Here is a 21,077-nt window from a genome sequence, read left to right as displayed (position 1 = left end):
TTCCACGTTAGCGAATTTCAATTGCGCTCTACGCTTGCTATCAATCATATCGTTGCCAAAACGCGTGAGTAAAGATACGAATTAAATATTTTGGACCGTAAATGGCAACACTGAATGGCATTTCATCATTTGTGATGTCATTGGCAGAAGCTTTAAAGGATGAAAAAGCACCGATTTAAGTAATTTTTTAAAAATATTAAACTTAAAGAAATTATTTAAAAAAATTGTTAGATTCTATGTTTTTAAGCATATTCTTTCAGAAAAAAATACTTATAAAATTTTGGAAACGACCCCATTATTGATAGATAAGAAATAAGTCAATTTAACAAGCATAAAAAGGTTTAAAATCAAAATACATTAATGTAATCAAATTTTTTTTGGAAAAAGAAAAAAAAATTACATGCATGGTATAACTTTTAGACTTCATTAATGATTAATAAACTATCTGGGAAGTTTTGATTCGAGCTGGATTGAAGACTGAGCATTTATTAGGAATATAACTGGAGAAAATTCTAATCAATGTTCAACATGGCATACTTTCGTACTAGTATTTTCTAAATCACTGCCCATCATTTGAACTGATGAAATTCTAAGGGTCGTTCCCCCATGGTAAGCACAGAAGTCGTTCCTGCACCTTTTGTCAGAATTGAGTTATCTTCGCCAGGCGGTTCTTTGTAAAATAGTTTTCCGAAATACTGTTTTTTGCAGTCAACTGTGATTGAAAAATATGTTTAGAATCTTTGAAAGTTGCGGAGACGTAAAACTTTAACTCCCAATTTCTTATTTTGAACTCAGCTACAGGAACGACTTTTGTGCCTAGCGTGACAGTGTAGTTCTGATCTTTATGCTATTACTGAGTCTTTCTTTCTTAACGACATTTGTTTCTTTTCAGATTTATCACAAATTCCTTACTTAATATATAATGGCATTTCTTTAAAAGAAACCAACATTTTTTGGAGAATGTTGTCAATATATTGAAATAGTGCCACATATTCCTCTATGAACTTTTAACAATTCTATCCATCTGCAATGGTCTCTGACACCTCATGGCGTTGGTGGTCTTGGTGACAAGTCTGATTGTGGCTCTGACTGGAGCAAAGCCAGAGCCTCATCGCACCGTCGTGAATCTGAGTCAACTCAACATCACTATTGGGAAGTCTTCATTGGATCCATTCAAGCCTAATATCACCATTGGATTCCTCAGCTGTTTCAAGGTAACAGCAAATAGCTTTGTTTTCGCTTTTGGCTTTGGCAACGAACAAATATTTGGTCAGTTACTGTACGCATAGACTAATAATAAGAGTAGACCGAGCTTTCCCAGACTTGCTGATGAAAAAATTGGTTCATGGATACATCATGTGACTGGTGGGAGGCTTGGCGAAAACTTTGGCAGCATGGTTGCTAGATGGCAGGATCATCTATAGTTTGGCACTCGACATGTATTTTAAGACGTAATGTGTTTTCATTATAATTTTTTTCCAGGTTTAGAGATTAAACTGTTTTTCTTTTAGTTATGCATTATTTTGACATAAGTAATTAGTTTTTGATCACAGTTTTCAGTAACTTTCATTTCATTTGGAACTCCTACGTCAGCGTTGGCGTAAACGTAATGGCGTAAACGTTTTGCTTTCTCGCGGGCGTTGATCGTCTGCTACGATCAACGCCCGCTGTTGCTAGGATATCCACCAGTCACATGGTTTGATTTATGAGCAGCAAAAGGGTTGCCATATCTCGGTCTATTCTTATTATTAGTCTATGACTGTACGTTGTAACAACAATTCAGAAACGTTCCTAAAAATAACGGGCAGTTAATGTGTCCAATGTCTGCTATTAACATATCTTGCAAAAACAGGAACTTTTCCTGCTAAAAGTCAGTAACCTTCCTGAAAATATCCTGAATAATTCAGAAATACCCCGGATAAAGCCACTCATGTCTCTAGAACCTTCCAAGAAAACTTAGGTAGGTTTAAAATAATAGCTTTGGCACCTTTCTGATTTATCAAGAGTATGTTTAAAATAACAGTTTGGCACTTTCCTGATTTATCAAGAAAGCTCCAAAAGCACTATTGCAACCACGGCAAAAGCTATGACAGAAATACAATAAAGTACCAAGCATATCACTTGCTTGACATTATCTCAAAGGAACGGAATCCAGAGACTTATTCACTCTCATTGGGAGCTTAGTCAGTGTACGGGTCGCAATCGAACTGAAGTCGATACACTCGATAAATACGTTCAGTTAATCTTTAAACTGGTAGCTAAAATTATTTTCCCCAGCAGTGAGAAATCTGCTTTCATGCAACGTGTAGCAGATCAGGCAACTTTTTCACAACTGTAATTGATTTTTTACAGAAGATTAATAAAAAAACTGTGAAATCCCGATGCGTTTCACGGAAATAATCAGTGACATTTCGGAATTTTTACAGAGCATCTTATAATTCTTTCAGGACCTCGGGAAGTTAATAGCAGGAGCCGTTCCGTTGGCCGTCGACCTAGTGAACAAGGACCCCATGCTCCTACCGGATCACAACCTGCAGTTCATAGCCTACGATTCCGGATCGCCGGATTCCGCCCAGGCCATTCGCCGGATGACATCCATGAGGGAGGATGGCGTTGTCGCCTTCATCGGGTTCGACGAGAGCTGCGAACATGAAGCCCTGGTAGCGGCCGCATGGGACATGCCCATCATATCATATGTGAGTACTTTTGCCTCTTTTTACTTTCTTCTATATCTAATATATAGAAGAAAGTATTGGATTCGTGCAAATTTTCGAATTTCGAATTTTGACGGATTCGAACGTTTTGAGGTGTGCTGAGTCCTTATTTCGACCATTTTTGGAAAATGTCTGTCTGTGTGTGTGTGTTTATGTGTGTCACGTCTGTGTGTGACCAGTTTTTTGTGACCGCTCTACAGCAAAAACTACCGCATGAAATCGAACGAAATTTGGTTCACATATGTGCCCCTATGTGAACGTGTGCCCATTGGTTTTTGGCGCAAATTCCTCCAAGGGGTGGAGCAGTGGGACGTTTTATGAGTTACGCGTGCTTGCTATTCCTCAGGAAGTAACTGGCGGAATCAAACAAAATTTGGTCCATATGTTGCCATCAACAGGAACAGGTGCTGATTCAATTTTGGTGTCAATAACTCAAACGGGGGTTGAGCTATAGAACGTTTTTTGTCGTCAATTGTGACTGCTGTATCTCAAGAAATAATGAACGGAATGAAAGAAAAATTTATCGGCAAGTAGCCCTTAGTGGGTATAAGAGCTGATTTTATTTTGGTGTCAACAGCTGCAAAGGGAGTAGCGCAATCGCCCGTTCTTTTTTTCCATTGTGAGTGCCCTATCTCAAGAAGTAATGCTACGTTCTGGTTGAAATTTGGAACATATGTGAATCCATATGTAAACAGGCTTTGGTTCAATTTTGACACCAATCGCTCCAAGGTGTTTTTTTTTTTTTTTTTTTTTGAATAAAAATAGCTTTATTAATGCAACAATAAGAAAGATAAATCGTAATAGATTGTCGTCTGCGTATTTCTCGTGATTTTAATTGTATGGAAATGATCGGAAATATTATCTCAATGATTTAAAATTCTTAACTGTTGCCATCTTATGTTTGTTAACAAATAAAATATTTGTAATTAATTCAAGCAAGGCTTTTAAAATAACTTTCAATTTTCGCTCTTTGTTTTGCTTTTGCAATAATTCAGACATTGGGATGGTCGTCAAGTTTTTGCATGTGTAATTTTGTTTTTCTTGGGAATATTGCTTCCTCGTCAAGCATGGGGAGGGATCAGAAAAAAAAAAGAAAAATACAGAAGAAAGTTTCGTGATGGCCACAACATACTAGTTTTTTTTTGGGGAATATTGCTTACTCGTCAAGCATGGGGAGGGATCAGAAAAGAAAGAAAAATATAGAAGAAAGTTTCGTGATAGCCACAACATACTAGTTATTGTGTGGATTGAGTTTAGATCTATGCTCATGGGCTGGGCGATGTCGGTATTTCTACACCGTGAGGCATTGTAGACCTAGCATCGCGATGTAAACGAAATGAATTTGTGCAGATTTAATTAAAACAGTTTATTATCATATCACACTCCAGGGTCCACACACACACACATACACATACCCACACATTCATGCCTGCATACATACACAAACAATCACACACACACTCGTGATTGTTTAAAACATTGTGGCATCCTCAGATATGTGCCCGTTTTGAATGCCGCGAGTCCACTTCGTGAAAACAATCTCTTCAGGCAGCCGATTGAGCTCTGTGTTGACGAGACATAGACAGCCATTTCTTCTACGCCTTTGTGCCTTTGTTGGAATACCGCTTCTAAATAAAGGACTAGACTGTCTGGCACCACTTCGGACAGTTTTAAAACCAGGTGTGACGAGTTTGCCTGACAGCCCTGGACGGTGTCCGACTTTGTCGTTGCCGAAAAACCGCAGACGGGGAGGTGTGCTCCATGTTAATGAGGCGCCGGTCGACCAACGAATCCGGGCCTTGGTTTCTTCTACAAAAACAACGTAGCAGTGTTCGTCACCAAGTTTCCACCAATGGGATATTTTAAGGGGGCTTAGTGGACAAGCCCCGTTTCTTCGAAAAAGACCTCGATCCACACTTTTGGAAAGCAGATTGCTCTAGGACTTGAGAGAAACAGGTGCCCTTAGGCATTCTCCGGTTTTCGTTGGAAACCGTGATTTTTTTTTGTGACCACCACGGAGGCAACTGTGTTTGCCTGAATTTGTAACCCCATCAATGTAACGATTTTTATTTTTTTTTTCTGTAAATAAATTTTTTTTTTCGTTAATTTTAAAAAGGGGTTTAGTCCTTCCTTGTTCGTGGTGTGACTTGATTTAATGAAAAGATTGGAATTGTAAATCTTTACATCTGTGACTCACGACGTCACAGCTTATTTGGTGGCAGCGGGTGCGATTATGTTTCAGAGAAATTGAAACAGACCCATGTTACTTTTGGTCGTTCTATTTTTATGCAATTTTGAAAGATAATTCTTTTTAAAACTTTAAGTACTTTTTACATAAAGTAGTCCTAGAGCTGATCGAAACCTATAAGATTTTGTGTGTGCCATTCCCCCAAATTGGATTTGGATTACTCTGATGTTAAAGACGGACGCAGAAAAAGGTGAGTCCGGTCTTTGTTTCTTGGTTACCGATGAGGCAGCTTTAGTGGGTTTGTTTTGAGAGAATTTAAGCGGAGTAAAATTGTTTGTAAAAATTTTCAATGTTTTCGAAAATAGAATTGGACTAAAGGTTTCTTGTGAGAATAAAATTCTGAGTTAGACTGCAAAAGAATTGTTTTGCAGATCTTTGCTATTTCAGTTTGGAAAGGAAAGTCATATTAATTAATGATTTATTTTGACGATATAGATTTCAGGTTAAGTAAATCTATTGAAATTGATCTGTAGAAGATATTTATGTGCATGCTGTTTTTGTGATTAGGTGTATTTTGCATGAAATAAATAGAGTTTTGCTTGTGAAAAAAAAAGGGAACGCTCTAAAAATCTCATTTAAGCAAAATGGGTTCTTTTCTTTTTGAAATCGAAAAAGATAATCTGAGAAAGATAGCCTCGGAGTTTGGCGTGGAAACGTCTGACTCAGATACACGTCGGTACATAGTTAAAGCGATTGTAGGGGCTACTGATTATGATGAAGAATTTGCAAAATCGACTTGGAGACTTTTAAAAGAAGAGATAGAAAGGGAGAGGGAGAGAGAGCGGGAAAGAGAAAAACTAGAGAGAGAATGTCGGGAAAGAGACAAAGAAAGACAATTTGAACTAGATAAACTGAAACTAACTACCGCAGCAGAAACGGTTAGCTTGAGTTCAAATGGGTCAGCGAGTACAGATACTTCTAGGAGATCAAATTTAAAGCATCTGGTTCCAAAATTTGACCCGAAGCAATTAGATGTCTCGTTATTTTTTGAAATTTTTGAGAGACAGGCTAAGAAAGAGGAGATAGAAGAAGAGAGGTGGGTTTCCCAGCTTATTCCTTTGTTGCCCCCGGAAGTAGCAGAGCTAATTGTGAAGGAACCCCTTGAGAAAAGCGACGATTTTCCTCACATGAAGCGCCTGTTAATGAAGAGGTTCAAACTAAATTCTGTGGAATTGCGGATTAGGTTTGAAGAACATAATCGGAAGTTTGGTTCCTCCTGGGCAGATCTCACCTTCGAATTAAGAAGCTATCTAGACAATTGGCTAGAAACCGCGGAGGTAAATACATTCGAGGAGTTAAAGGAGTTATTGCTCACGGAGCAGTTAAAAAAGAGAACCCCTGCTGAGGTGAGGGAACACTTTTTGGACTCCTGGGAAGAATTCCGTAAGGCGTCAGACCTCGCTGAAAGGTTAGATCACTACGAGAGCCTTCGGCGTACTTTCAAAAAATCGGAGGGAAAACAAAACGACCCCAAAATGCACAAAAAAGAAAAATGGGTGAAAGGAGGAAATGATCCGGCAAAAACTAGCAATACTAAATCGGAAAGTGCTAATCAGAAAGAGCCCCCCAAATGGGAAAAAAACAGTAATTTCGAAAAAAAGAAAAGAAATTGTTTGTTATTTTTGTTCACAAAAGAGACATATAAAACCCAATTGCCCTGAATTCAAGAGAGCGCAAGGGGAGAAAATTAATCACATTGGTGACACTAAAGAATTAAGTGAGTGTTTTGCCCCTTACCTGAGTACGGGGAAAATAAATGGGGAGGTTCGGAGAATTCTCCGAGACAGTGGGGCTTCCATTGACGTCTGTCCCCGCAGTTGGATCGAGACAAAAGATTTTACGGGAGAGTATGTCTATGTAAAACAACCGCTGGACGAAGAATGCAAATGTTTGCCATTGGCCAAAGTTTGCATAGAAACAGAAGAAGGTTGTGTGATATCTAAAGCGGCAGTTAAGACCACTGATGGTGACTCAAAAGTTTATCTGTTGGGCAACAGGACAGCGGAATTGTTTTTCCAGTTGAAAGCAACTCCCCACGAAGTTGTAAACATGGTAGAGACTCGGAGCGTCTTACGTCAGCGTATGCGTGAGGAGAACTTGGACCCTGGGACTGGGACTCTAGGGAATTCGGAGATAGCGAGCGCGTTTTCCTCCTGCGAAGAAGAAGGGAAGGAAATTTGCGGTTTACCCCCCATAGAGCCTTTTGAGGGATTAGCGTTAGCTGAAATAGATTCGGAATCGTTCGAGAAAGAGCAGAAATTGTGTTCGGTTGAGGGAGTAAAAGGAAGGAGACGAATCTCCATGTTAGCAGTTTGGCAACAAAATTCCACTTCCGCCAGAGGCCGCTAGAGTATCATCTCTCGCACTACTTATATCTTTTCGCTCGTAGCGAAGCATTGTAAACAAGTGTGTTTTAAAAACTATCACCTGTATATTTGGAAGTATTAAACTACTTTCGCCATGAAAGCTGTTCAAAGAAGCATAGAATACTTTACTCCACCCTAGGTTTTTGGCATATTTTGCATTCGATGTGTTTAATTTGTATTTCTGCTACGACTTTAGCGAGCATTCATTCTTGTTATGTGTTGTGCAATTTTGTGTTCTATTTTGTATATTGTTTTTGATATGGCTGTTCTGCTCATTTGCCATGAAACTAAAAATGATTTTAGCTGGCTTTTGAAAACATTTTCTCCCAATAAAACCCGTAAATTACGATCCGGTTTTCATAATTTTTCTGAGTACTATGCATTTAATTTTAAGAGTAAGCGAGAACACTTGATTTTAAAGTTATTCATTTAAAAAAATAGAAAGAGAGTAGCAATGAACAACTAAAGTTTTGGAATTTAAATCACTAATTTTGTTTCCTTCTAGTTATATTTCCATGTCCTTTTTCTTCTTATTTATTAAATTTCACATATGCTTAACTTGAATAATAGAAACTCCACTGTAGTAGAAAAACTCAATAACGCACTCATGTAGAGCATTCAATTGAAATTAAGATTGAACTGTTTAACTTATAATTTTCATCAAAATATTTATGTTTTGCTTTTTTTTTTCTTCAAATTTCACTTAAATCCAGAGCAGAGCAACAATTTCAAACTAAACGTAATACATAAAGTTTTATGTAAGCTTATATCACACGAAATTTATGTATGGGAGGAGGAGAAAGAAAGTAACTATGGTAAGTGAAAACGAAACACAATGTGATAAATATAAGCTATAAACTAGATCAACGCTTGTAATAAATAGCACTTTCTTGTAACATTATTTGTAATTGTTCACTAATAACTAACGATAAACAATTTTTTTTTCTCAATATACAGAGTGTTAATATTTTTTCTAATCGTTTTTAAAGATAAATCCAACGAAATAAAAAGAAAAAAAAGGTTATTTCAGCAAAAGTAATTAATTAAACAAAAACGAAACTAAATATTGGTGCACATAATACAGTGAACTATATTAAGTTATATGAGCTAATATCGCACGAAATTTGTGTGTGTGGGGGGTGGTGCAGGATAAAGAAACTCGGTGTAACAGAACCAAATATTGGAATAAAAGAACCAAGTAATTATGGTAAGTGAAAACGAAACTTAGCTTGATAAATATAAGCAATAAACTAGATTAACGCTTGAATTAAATAGCACTTTCTTGTAAGATTCTTTTTTAATTGTTCACAATTAACTAACGAAAAAGCAGTTTTTTTTCAATGTTCAAAGTATTAATTATTTTTTTTCTTATCGTTTTTAAAGATTAATCCACCAGAAAAAAAAGGGGGGAAAAACGGCTTTTTCAGCAGAAGTAAACAAAAAAAGAAACTAAATATTATTGCACATATTACTGTGAAATATTTAATTTTAAATGAGCTTATATCATGCAAAATTTATGGGGGAGGTGGGGAGAGGGTTGATCGAAGTTACTGCATAAATTAATTGGAGTAAAAGAACTAAGGAGAAAGAAGATCGAGGACACACAGAATTAATGTCTAAATTCTAGAACAAATATAAGAAAGAAAGTAATTTTAGGTCCATCGTGCTGACCGCGCGATATTATTGAGTTCCAACAAATTTTTCGTATCAATGGCCCCAAACTAGCTAACTGCCGGCATCCACCCAGTCGAATACTCGGGGTCGGTTAAATCAGGCGAGCGAACTGCGAGAGATGGACCACTAGCGCCACCATTGGCGATGGAATAATCCGGTCACTTTTTCGCCCCGCTGCCAAAGGAGATGAGGCTCCTTCTTTTAGCCTCCCTGGTTCGGTTCTAAAGCCCTTGTGGGAAGAGGTTTCGAAAGGGGAGGGAAAGGATTTTAAATGCATGAAAGGAAAACTGGTCCGTCTGAGTAGATCGAAGCTGGGAGAGGAAAAGGTGCAGCTTTGTATACCATCGAGTTTGACAGAAAAAATTATGAAATTTTGTCATGATGGCGCGTCAGGCCATTTGGGTGCTACAAAGATGAAGGATAAAGTGTTGCGTCATTTTTTTTGGCCGAATTGTTATGCGGAAATTGAGTCATATGTGAGGGCGTGTTATGCTTGTCAACGCGTAGGAAAGAAAGGTGATCGGAAGAAAGCACCATTGAAACTTGTGCCGATAATTTCGGAACCTTTTTCCTGTGTAAATATTGACGCAGTTGGACCACTTCCCGTATCCACAAATGGGAATAAATACCTAATAACGTCCATTTGTATGGCCTCGAAGTATCCCGAAGCTATACCGGTGGCCAATATTAAGTCTCCCAATGTGATAGATGCTCTGTTGAGCACGTTTTCGAGGACAGGGTTTCCCCGGGAGGTACAAAGTGACCTAGGTCGGTCGCTCACTAGTGTTTTAACGACAGAGTTTTTCGAAAGATTCGGAATAAAAGTTAGGCACTCCTCCATTTACCACCCTTCTAGCAACCCAGTGGAGAGATTTCATTCATCCATTAAACGAATAATAAAAGCATTATGCGTGGAGTCGGGAGAAGATTGGGAGAAGAATTTGTCGTTGGCTTTGTTTGCCCTTCGGACGGTAAATCATGAGAGTACGGGATCTAGCCCCGCCGAGCTCGTTCATGGAAAAAATTTGAGGACACCCCAAACCTTGCTCTACGAGAATTGGATGGTGCCAGAAGAATCTGACCCAAATGTGGTAGAATACATACTAAATTTGACCAACCGTTTAAAGAGATGTCAGGATTTGACAGTAAAAAAATGAGTGAAATGCAGTTACGAAGAAAAGCTTGGTATGACAAGAACGCTGTGAAGAGGCAATTTAAGGTGGGCGAGCAGGTGTTAGTATTGTCGACAAATAAAGCTAACAAAATGGCAGTGAACTGGATAGGTCCAGGAGTGGTTACGAGCAAAATCTCGGAAACTAACTATGTGGTCGACGTCCCTGAGAGGAGGGACAAATGCACCATTTATCACGTAAATTTACTTAAACCTTATCATAAGCGCCCCGAACGAGTAAATTTAATAATAGAGGAGGAGGGGGAAGATGTCGAGCAAGAAGCTGAGATTCCTTTTCCCTTGCCTGACCCTACATATTTTGATTTACACGAGATGTTGCGGGCTAGCAATTTGGAAAAACGCGTGTCGGAAAAACAAATAGATCAATTAGGGAAAGTACTTCAGAAACATAAAAGAGTGTTTTCTTCAGACCCTGGGTGTACTAAATTGGTCACGATGGACATTGAGCTGACCAGCGCCGACCCCGTGAGATCGCGACCCTATAGAATGTCCCCACGGCAAACTGAAATAGTGCGTGAGGAAATAAAAAGACTTTTAGATCTGGGAATTGTAGAAATCGGGCAGTCCGACTATACTAGCCCCTTAATTTCAGTGGAGGTGCCTGGGAAAGACCCCCGCCCTTGCGTAGATTATCGTAAGTTGAATGCAATTACGCGCACTGAGTTTTTCCCCTTACCAAACATTGAGGAAGTAGTTGAGCGGGTGAGCGCAGCGCCTTACATAACGCTGATGGATTTAACAAAGGGATATTTTCAGATACCCCTGACCGAAAGAGCAAGCCGTTACGCGGCTTTTGTCACGCCCTTTGGGACGTATCGCCCAAAGAATATGATGTTCGGTTTACTCAACGCTCCGTATTACTTTGTAAAACTTTTAGCGCAAGTTTTGAATGGCTTTGAACATTTTACGGCACCCTACATTGATGATATAGCCATATATTCGCAAAGTTGGGAACAGCATGTGATCGATGTGGACAAAGTGCTGGAGCGATTGGGTGACGCAAAATTAACAGTAAAACCTTCTAAGTGTCGTTTCGCACAAGATAGTGTCCGGTTTTTGGGGCATGATGTCGGTTCTGGGAAGAGATCTCCGAGCGAGGCGAAGTTAAAAGCCGTGCAAGATTTTCCAACCCCCACGACTAAAACGTTAATACGGTCATTCTTAGGATTGGTAGGGTATTACGGCAGATACATTCCGAACTTTTCCGAGGTAGCAGCCCCCTTAACAAGCGCATTGAAAGGAAGGATCAGAAAAGAAAAGGTAGTGTGGACGGATGAATGCGAGGAGGCGTTCCGTGCTTTAAAGGGAAGTTTACTAAAGAGCCCTATTCTTTATGCCCCTGACTTTTCGAAAGAGTTCATTCTCCAAACTGATGCAAGTGAGAGTGGAATGGGGATTGTACTAGCTCAGATGCATAATGGGGAAGAACATCCAGTTCTATATCTCAGTAAAAAGTTCTCGAAAGCTGAAAAAAATTACAGTGTTATCGAAAAGGAGTTAGCCGCTATAGTTTATGGGTTAAAGAAACTAGCTCACTATTTAAACGGCCAATTTTTCCGTGTAAAAACCGATCATTCCCCTATCACATACCTTAAAAAATGATGGGAACGAATGCCAGACTTACTCGTTGGGCTTTATGTCTACAACAGTTCAATTTCGAAATTGAACACAAATCGGGGAAAAGAAATGGTAACGCCGACGGTTTGAGCAGACAGGAACCATAACGGGCCCCGAGGCTATTTGTAAAAAAAAAATTCTGGTAAATTAACATACCTTTTTGGGTTATTTAATTTCCATTTATCGCAATTTATTTGGATTTGGTATTTATATAGGTATTTTTTTTGTTTTGGTCGAAGAAGTACTTGATCAATTATTTGTGTTAAATATTTTTGGGGATTTTATGCTCGAGAGTTTGTGTTACTAAATTTTTCGGATGACTATTAAGAACTTTAAAAGTTTTGGACGTCATGAAAATCATAAAGGAGTATGGTGCATTTCCAAACTGATTAATGTAGCGCAGGTTAGTTTGAAAATTTTGGCAATGACGAACAAAATAGGAAAGAATTTTAGGTCATGAGAACCTGATGATGGTTCACGGGTAGGGTGTCTTTGTTTTTTTCTGAATGTGTTCGGTTAAACTGAGGCTGCCTTTTCGGGAGTCTAGTTCACTGACCTGGGACACCCTCGTTTTCCTAAATGTGTTTTGGACGATAATGTCACTTGAAATTTGATGTGGTTGCACAACGAAATTTCCTTCCTAAGGGGGGAGGAGCTGTGGCATCCTCAGATATGTGCCCGTTTTGAATGCCGCGAGTCCGCTTCGTGAAAACAATCTCTTCAGGCAGCCGATTGAGCTCTGTGTTGACGAGACATAGACAGCCATTTCTTCTACGCCTTTGTGCCTTTGTTGGAATACCGCTTCTAAATAAAGGACTAGACTGTCTGGCACCACTTCGGACAGTTTTAAAACCAGGTGTGACGAGTTTGCCTGACAGCCCTGGACGGTGTCCGACTTTGTCGTTGCCGAAAAACCGCAGACGGGGAGGTGTGCTCCATGTTAATGAGGCGCCGGTCGACCAACGAATCCGGGCCTTGGTTTCTTCTACAAAAACAACGTAGCAGTGTTCGTCACCAAGTTTCCACCAATGGGATATTTTAAGGGGGCTTAGTGGACAAGCCCCGTTTCTTCGAAAAAGACCTCGATCCACACTTTTGGAAAGCAGATTGCTCTAGGACTTGAGAGAAACAGGTGCCCTTAGGCATTCTCCGGTTTTCGTTGGAAACCGTGATTTTTTTTTTGTGACCACCACGGAGGCAACTGTGTTTGCCTGAATTTGTAACCCCATCAATGTAACGATTTTTATTTTATTTTTCTGTAAATAAATTTTTTTTTCGTTAATTTTAAAAAGGGGTTTAGTCCTTCCTTGTTCGTGGTGTGACTTGATTTAATGAAAAGATTGGAATTGTTAATCTTTACATCTGTGACTCACGACGTCACAACATAATTTGAATTCCAGATGTCAAAATTCAAATTAATTTTTAATTTATCTATCATTGTTTTTGGTTACAATTAAAAAACAACTACGTCAGGTCACAAAAAGTTGCCGATCAGAACTTCAAAGCAAAGCATTAGCATAAAACGTTTCACTCCAAAAATAGAGAACCAACGAGTCATAGACAAAAATGCTTACAAAATAATGAGAAGTGAAAAACGGTCTTAGAATTTCAGTAAAATCTTTACTGACAATTTTCAGAGCAGTTCCACACATGCGATAAGATTACGTCACATGCCAGTCTAAATCTCCCCTCACATATCGAAAATTACACGTCTAGCTCTAGAAACAGCAATATTGACACGAGACAGTGGTCTGGAGCTAAGCACCTTCGCCGATACGTCAAAAGTACAGTCCATCCCCTTGACAGCATCCAATCATTCACGATCCTGTTGACCCTTTTAAGAGCCATCAACCTTGCGAAATGGGTTCTCCGGTTTTCTTTTTCCTGGAAACGGATATTTCTCCCGAAGTTCTTGCTTGACGAAGAGCTTTCGAAATCAGGCAGAGAGATGAGATAAACCCGGAGATTGGTGTTTTTTGAGGTTTCTAGCTGATTTGTATACATTGTTGTGTTTCGTTTTCCCCCTTGTGCTAATAAAATTACGAAATAAAAAGGTTTGGTGTCGTAGAGAATTGACACTTTTCGACGAAGAGGGAAGATGCTTTTTACGAGAAAAATGACGAATCCCTTAGTATATTGAAAAGTGTTTTTTTTTTTTTTTGTCTCAATCGCTAACATTTTTTTATTTAAAACTAGTGATACCCGCACGGCATTACCCGCAATAGAAAAATTAAAAGGTCTTTTAATTCGCCTGTATATTTACAAATAATGTGCGGTGAATTTTTCCGCCAATTGACTTGTACCCATGTTACGGTTCCACGTTATGATAATTTCATAATTTACTCGTCCATCTTATGATAATTTTGTTCTTAAAATTGGAATAGAAAAAGAACCACATCGAATTTTCAAAAAATCGCTTCGAGGTGCACGTCCCCATGCTACAAACTAACTTTGTGCCAAATTTCATGAAAATCGGGCGAACGGTCTACGCGCTATGCACGTCACAGAGATCCTAACAGACAGAGATCCGGACAGAGAGACTTTCAGCTTTATTATTAGTAAAGAAAATATATCTGTCGTATTAGAAATGTACTAATATCTTTTGATATGAAACAAAAAATATTTTTCGTATGATGGGATGATAAGTTTATTTTTTTATTTATACTTTAAACACAGATGAAATTTTGTATTTATTCTGAGCAAGCTAAAGAGCAAAATCTTCTTTGAAATTTATTGTTAGTAACAAAAATAAGGTATAGCACAGCGCTAGAAAAAATTTGTATTCAATTTTTGAACACAAAGGCAGTAGTTTTTGAGGTTTCTGACTGATTTGTATCCTTTGTTGTGTTTCTTTGTTCCTCTTCTACGAAAATAAAATAACGAAATAGTACAAAAGATTTGGTTTCTAAGAGGATTTGACATTTTTCGGCGAATAAGTAATATATTTGAAACCAAAAAAGTGACAAATCCCTAGGCATATTTAATAACGCCCTTTTTTTTCTCTTAATAGCTTTCTAACTATTTTTTTTAATTCAAAAGAATTCTCGGAAGCGTTATAAATGTACTGATATTTTTTTTATGTGAAACGAAAAGTATTTATTGTACCATGGAATGATAAGTTTATTTTAGTTATTTATGCTTTAAATACAGGCGAGGTTTTTTATTTATTCTGATCTAGCTAAAGAACTAACTTTTCTTTGAAATTGAGGGGTAGGGTCAAAAATGAGGTAATAAAGCGCTAGGAAATGTTTAGGTATATCAAATTTGAGTACAAAAACAGTAATAATACGTACTATTTGTGATTTAAAAAATCTTAAAAATAAATAAGTAGGGTCAGAGCTTAATGTTTTGAGAAAGCTACTTTCTTGATATTCTCAAACAAAGATTTATGTGCTCAATTGAAGTTAGACCTTCTTTGCAGAACATTCGCTCTCTTTCCATAAAAAACTCTGAATGAAAACAGAAGTTGACTGGTTAAGGTGACAGTTTTTTTAACACGCTTTTATTAGCTTCACCTGTATGTATGTATGTATCTTGTAACGGAATCTTGCAGCTCAAATTTCGCCCACTTCCTGCGATCGGATTCTTTTGAAATTTGGCACGCGACCTCAGACCCGATGAAAATGCAATATTCTATAATCAACTTAATTAATTAACGCTTTTAGTTGTTAGTTTCCTCCAATTTTAATCAATATTTTGGCATAAATCCAACAATGTGAAAAAGGAAAAATTTAAAAAAAATACATTCAAAAACGCTCGCAAAAATTATTTAAAAATATCTACAAAAACCTTTAATTTTTCTGCATCAGACAAAATTTTTTCCAATGTTTCAAGGTAATTAGAACATGAAATATAATTGTTTTTAACTAATTTCATGCCAAAATTTAGGTGAGCCTTCAATTGGAAATTCGTTGCTGATCACCATTGTTGAACAAAACTTTTATTCAAATGCATCTCAAATTTTCAAAGTAATATAAATATGATTTCCGCAAACATACATCGATGACTCACAGTAGCTTCCCATCGAGTTGCCCTTGTCTTAACTTTAAAATATTACCTCGCACTCGTTTTATAAATAATTTCGTCTCCTGATAATTCTCCAACATCTGACTAAAAAACAGAAAAATAAAATAATAGTTTAAAAAACTAAAAAAACACGCTTTCGTAGCAAAATGAACTAAAAAGTGAAAAATAATCTTTGGATGATAGTAGTTACCAATCACTTAATTTTAATGTAATACAAAAAAGCGTGGGGGTCTTCTTATCAGTTGTCTTGAATTTATTCCATTTGTTGTCCAAGCGAAAATGTAAATAGACAGCACCCCACGCTTTTTTGTATTACATTAAAAGTAAGTGATTGGTCAACTACTATCATCCAAAGATTAATTTTCACTTTTTAGTTCATTTTTCTACGAAATCGTGTTTTTTTAGTTTTTTAAACTATTATTTTATTGCGGATTAGCGTCAAAGTCAAGAAAAACGTTGAAAATTAATAAAATGGTTTGGATAGTAAACTATGCTTTTAACTTATTCTGCGGAAACAAATGTTAATATATTTAGTGATGTTAAAGTTTATAAAACGTCTTTACAAATATCATTAAAAACTTGTGAAAATTTTTGAATTGATATTTTGGCTAAAGTGATAGGAACAGAATATTTCATACAACTCTTATGTCAAATTTGTATGCGTTAATAAACTTTTTGAATGCAGTGAAAAAAGAAAAGAATTCTTCTCCTAGCCTTGTGCCAATTTCATAATGGGGTCGTTTCCAAAATGTTAAAAGTATTTTTTTCTGAAAGAGCATGCTTAAAAATATAGGACCTGACCATTTTTTAAATAATTTATTTAAGTTTAATATTTTTTAAAAAATTACTTAAATCTCTGCGGTTTCATTGTTTACACTTCTGTCGTGTGACATCACAAATGATGAAATGCCATTCAATGTTGCCATTCACAGAACAAAATATTTAATTCACATCTTTACTGACGTGTATTGGCAACGATAGGGTTGATAGCAAGCGTAGAGCGCAATTTTAATTCGCTGCTTGATTATCATAACTTGGAACCGTGGTAGAAAGATGTGCCAAAATGCATCATTTGTGACGTCATAAAGGCCACGCCTTGTTTGAAAAATCGGACATTTAAAAGAATTAATTAAGAAAACCTGTTGGGGAAATGAAAGTATTTTCTGTGTCCATGTAATTTTTTTTGCTCATTCTATTCATTTCAATGACTAAAAGTAGCACTTTTGACTGAAGAAACCACCCCATTCTACCCCCAAGGACGTGATTTTTAACACAGACATGCGGTTAATACGCGTTTGCGTTCCAAATCATGCAAGCATGTAATTTCTAGTGGCAGAAACATCCAAATAGTACCCCTGCAGTGGTTCTTCATGTGAAGAGATATGAGTATATGAGTGCTAAAAATACGTTGTGAACTTAAATGTACTCTTGCTGCTTACACTCAAAAGCTTGACAAAGTTACCCATCAATTTATTTTGTGTTCTCACATTTCTGAGCGTCACACTCTTAGACCGAACATCTGACAGCGATTTCAAAGGGTTGCATCCCAATCACCAACGTGAGGCATTTTTTTTAAAATTGTCACGCGATGTTTTGCTCCCCCTCCGAATTTCAAGGAAGTTAGATTGCCATTTATCCCCCCTTTTTTTGACTGGAAGTTCTTTGCAGGACTGGAGATCGCACAATTAAGTCAATAACAACCTAAAACCGCCAATAATACCACGTCAAGGAGTCACGAAGAACTGTCACGTGACGCAAAAGCAAGTATAGTGCAGCTCTGGTTAGTTGAGCTGTGACCTTGACCATGTTTACCTGTTTTAGGGGAGTTTAGTGAAAAATAGACGTGTTATTGACTTGGATTTTAGTTGGAATATTTTAGAAAAACTACTAAGAAAGTTTATCAACCCAACTTAGCACCAATTACCCCCCCCCCCCCCATTTACCAAAAGAGAGGTAAACATGGCTCAGAGTTTAGTTGGAATATTTTAGAAAAACTACTAAGAAAGTTCCTCTACCCAACTTAGCGCCAATTACCCCACCCTCTTTACCGAAAGAGAGGTAAATATCGTCAGAGTCGTAGCTCAACTTCGCAGAGCCTCACAATAACCGGTCTTCTCAGATCTTTTCTAGCTAACTCAAAATGAAATAATTCCTGGATACTTCCTCTGTGGTTACGAAGTTGTTACGCAGCACAAAAAATACAAGAACGTTCCTAGAAAAAAGATGAACTGCTAGTGTGCCCAATTCTTTCCAGCAACAATATCTGGCAAAGAAAACAGGAAAACTTTCCGCTAAAAGTCAGTAACTGGAAAATAACCTGGAATCTTTCTAAAAGACAGTCCTGTTTCCGGGATAAATCATCTACTTTCCAAAAAAACTTAAGATACTTTTATAGTAATAGCTTAGCACCTTCCTGATTTGCCAGGAAAGCTTCTAAAGCAATTATGACCGAGGCTAAAGCAGAATTGCGAGCAAATACATAACAGCTTATTTGCCTGCAGAGCTACTTTATCTATAGACAGCATTTCGCCCTTGTTTAGGATTCTGTCAATCTGGAAGGACCGTACGGAAAGCTGAAGGCGAAACATCTATGAAGGAGCTGAGTATGTCTTCACACTGGTATCTATTATTGTTTTTCACAAGATTGAGAGGCCTGTATTTATGAAACTTTTCACAAATACTGTTTGACCACTGATTGTATGTAATTCGGCAATCTTCCAAGTAAAGACGATTCCATCTGAATGAATCTAGCAGGGGAGAAGGGAAAATAACGATGGGATTTGATGCACGCGTTTTATAATGTCACTAATGCCTTATTCATTTATTGTATTCTCTAAAATAAAATAAGAGGAAACAAAAATAGTTACCATGGAAACAACAAAAAGAAAATAAAATATTTGCATTTCGTTCAGGAACGTGAAAGCGAAATGGTAAGCTCAAAACTTTGTTGTGAATAAATAAATCAATTAATTTTTGCCGTGAGAATATAGATCGAATATACTGTCTGACCACGGATTGTATGGAAAGACAATCATCTGTTTTACAGCCGGAAATCGAGGAATCTATTATTTTTTACCGATGTCAGCTTTTGCAAAGCAGAGTCTCATTCAAATGAATGGAATACGCGCATCAAATTTTTACTTTTCCCCCTCATTCACATAGATTCGTCTTTTCTGGACATTTAAAAATTCCATGCAATCCGTGGTTGGACAGTACTTTAGATTTAAAAAGTGTTGCTGTGAGCAAGCTTTCATTTTTACAAAACAAAAGTCTAAATAATAGAGAGGCAAAAGTGCACATCTGAATCTAACCAACTAACATCCCTATAAAGTAACAGATACGTCCATTTCTGCCTATAAACCGGATATTAGCCTTTTCCACGAAAACGATGGTCAGACAGTATGCTTGTTTTTTTCCGAGAAACTGGTATAAACCCGAGAAAATACTGGAACGCTGCCTGGAAATAATCTGAGACATTTCGAAATTTTCTTACAATGTATGTAGCATTCAAATTCTGATTTTTCTTCATATTTTCAGAAATGCTCAGACAGCAAGGTCTCCAACAAATCCATCTTCACCACATTCGCGCGCACGCTCCCTCCGAGCTCCAAAATGTCCACGTCCATCATATCCCTCCTGAAGCACTACATGTGGACGAGCGTCATCCTGCTGGTCGCCGATGACCCGTCCCACAAGCAAGTGGCGGATGCGCTGGTCAAGCTGGCCTTGGCACATCGGATAGACATCGCCAAGACGTTTTACCTTCCTGGGGATTATCTCACTAAGGATAACAGGACTCTTAGAAACATTATCAGGGATACCTACAGGCAAACGAGAGGTAAGATCTTGACTTTTTTTTTGAGCAAACACGATTGCTTATTGTTCTTATTTGACTGTTTTGAATTCCTATGATTTTATTTTCCCGCCACCTCCCTCTGCCAGCACGCGTCGGCCGGTCTCACGATGCTGCTCCTCTTGCGAAAGCCGTCTCCAGGTTGCGTCCATATCCTACACACACATACATACACTCATGCCTGCGCACAGACACAAACACACACTCCTACACACACACACATACACATTTACACACTCATGCCTGCACACAGACACAAATACATATGCCCACATACACACACACGAAGGCCTACACACACACGCGCGTACACACACAGCACTGCATGCACACCACGCACACACATGCATACATACAAACACACACACTCATGCCTGCGCACAGACACAAACACACACTCCTACACACACACACAAACACATACACACACTCATGCCTGCACACAGACACAAACACATATGCCTACATACACACACACGAAGGCCTACACACGTGCGCGCGTACACACACAGCACTGCATGCACATCACGCACACACATGCATACATATACACACACACACACACACACGCACCCAAACACATGCGCCTGCACAAACACACACGCGCATTCATACATACACGCGCTCGTGATTGCGAAAAACATAATTTGAATTCAAGATGCCAAAAATTCAAATTAATGTAATTTTTTTTTGTCGTCTTATGTCGTAGTGGTAAGGCGTTGGCGTCTTATCTCGCGAGTTCGGAGCCCGGGATCCAAGTGACCAATCGTAAATTTTCGAGGTGCAGAAAATCGACAGCACCCATCCCTTAAAAATCCCTTAAGAGCTTATTTGACTCAGGCGTATTGACCAAAGCGATCTAATGCACCCTGGGCATTGGTCATGTTGGCCCACTTTACAATGTTTTGTTTAAAAAATAATCTATACAAAGTTAATGAATGCAACATTTTTTAAAAGTCTGAGATCGCGAGAAATTTTTCATAAAACATGTGGTAGGAAATCCAACTGCTAATTTAATTTTTTCATTGGATAAAAAATTTTGTGTTACTCCATAAAATCGGTAGTAGCTTAGCTGCCTTCACTACTTTGGAGTAACTTAACTGATATAACTGATGTTAAGTTGCACATCGTTTGTAGAAGGTTATATCATGATAATGTAACTATAGCGTAACGCCTCACTCATTTCTGCGTAAAGTTACACCAGATTATTATGCTTACAGAGAAATTGCTTGAAAGATTACACCTCACCAAAAATTGAGCTTTCATTTGACTTTCTTGGACGGTTTATCAAGTTTATGCTTTTTAACAAGTAATGTACCATAATTATTAGAGTAGCATCTCACTCATTTCTGCGTAAGGTAACACCAAAGTATTCTGTATGCTTACA

The 21,077-nt window shown here is 37.9% G+C and overlaps 1 protein-coding gene across 1 annotated transcript; it reads left to right on the top strand.

The window, feature by feature from the left end:
* Positions 1–1,046: 1,046 nt before the first annotated feature.
* On the top strand, positions 1,047–19,675 carry LOC129233140 (guanylate cyclase 32E-like; the record flags this gene model as incomplete). The annotated part of the gene is made up of 3 exons (XM_054867203.1): positions 1,047–1,214; positions 2,448–2,696; positions 19,375–19,675. Coding segments are annotated over exons 1-3 (718 nt in total), but the record flags the coding sequence as incomplete, so codon positions are not given.
* Between the last annotated feature and the right edge of the window lie 1,402 nt (positions 19,676–21,077).

This window comes from Uloborus diversus, unplaced genomic scaffold, assembly GCF_026930045.1.
Source record: "Uloborus diversus isolate 005 unplaced genomic scaffold, Udiv.v.3.1 scaffold_182, whole genome shotgun sequence".
Classification (NCBI taxonomy): domain Eukaryota; kingdom Metazoa; phylum Arthropoda; class Arachnida; order Araneae; family Uloboridae; genus Uloborus; species Uloborus diversus.
The sequence above is the reverse complement of the archived record's forward strand: the minus strand, read 5'-3'. Positions and strand labels throughout refer to the sequence as shown.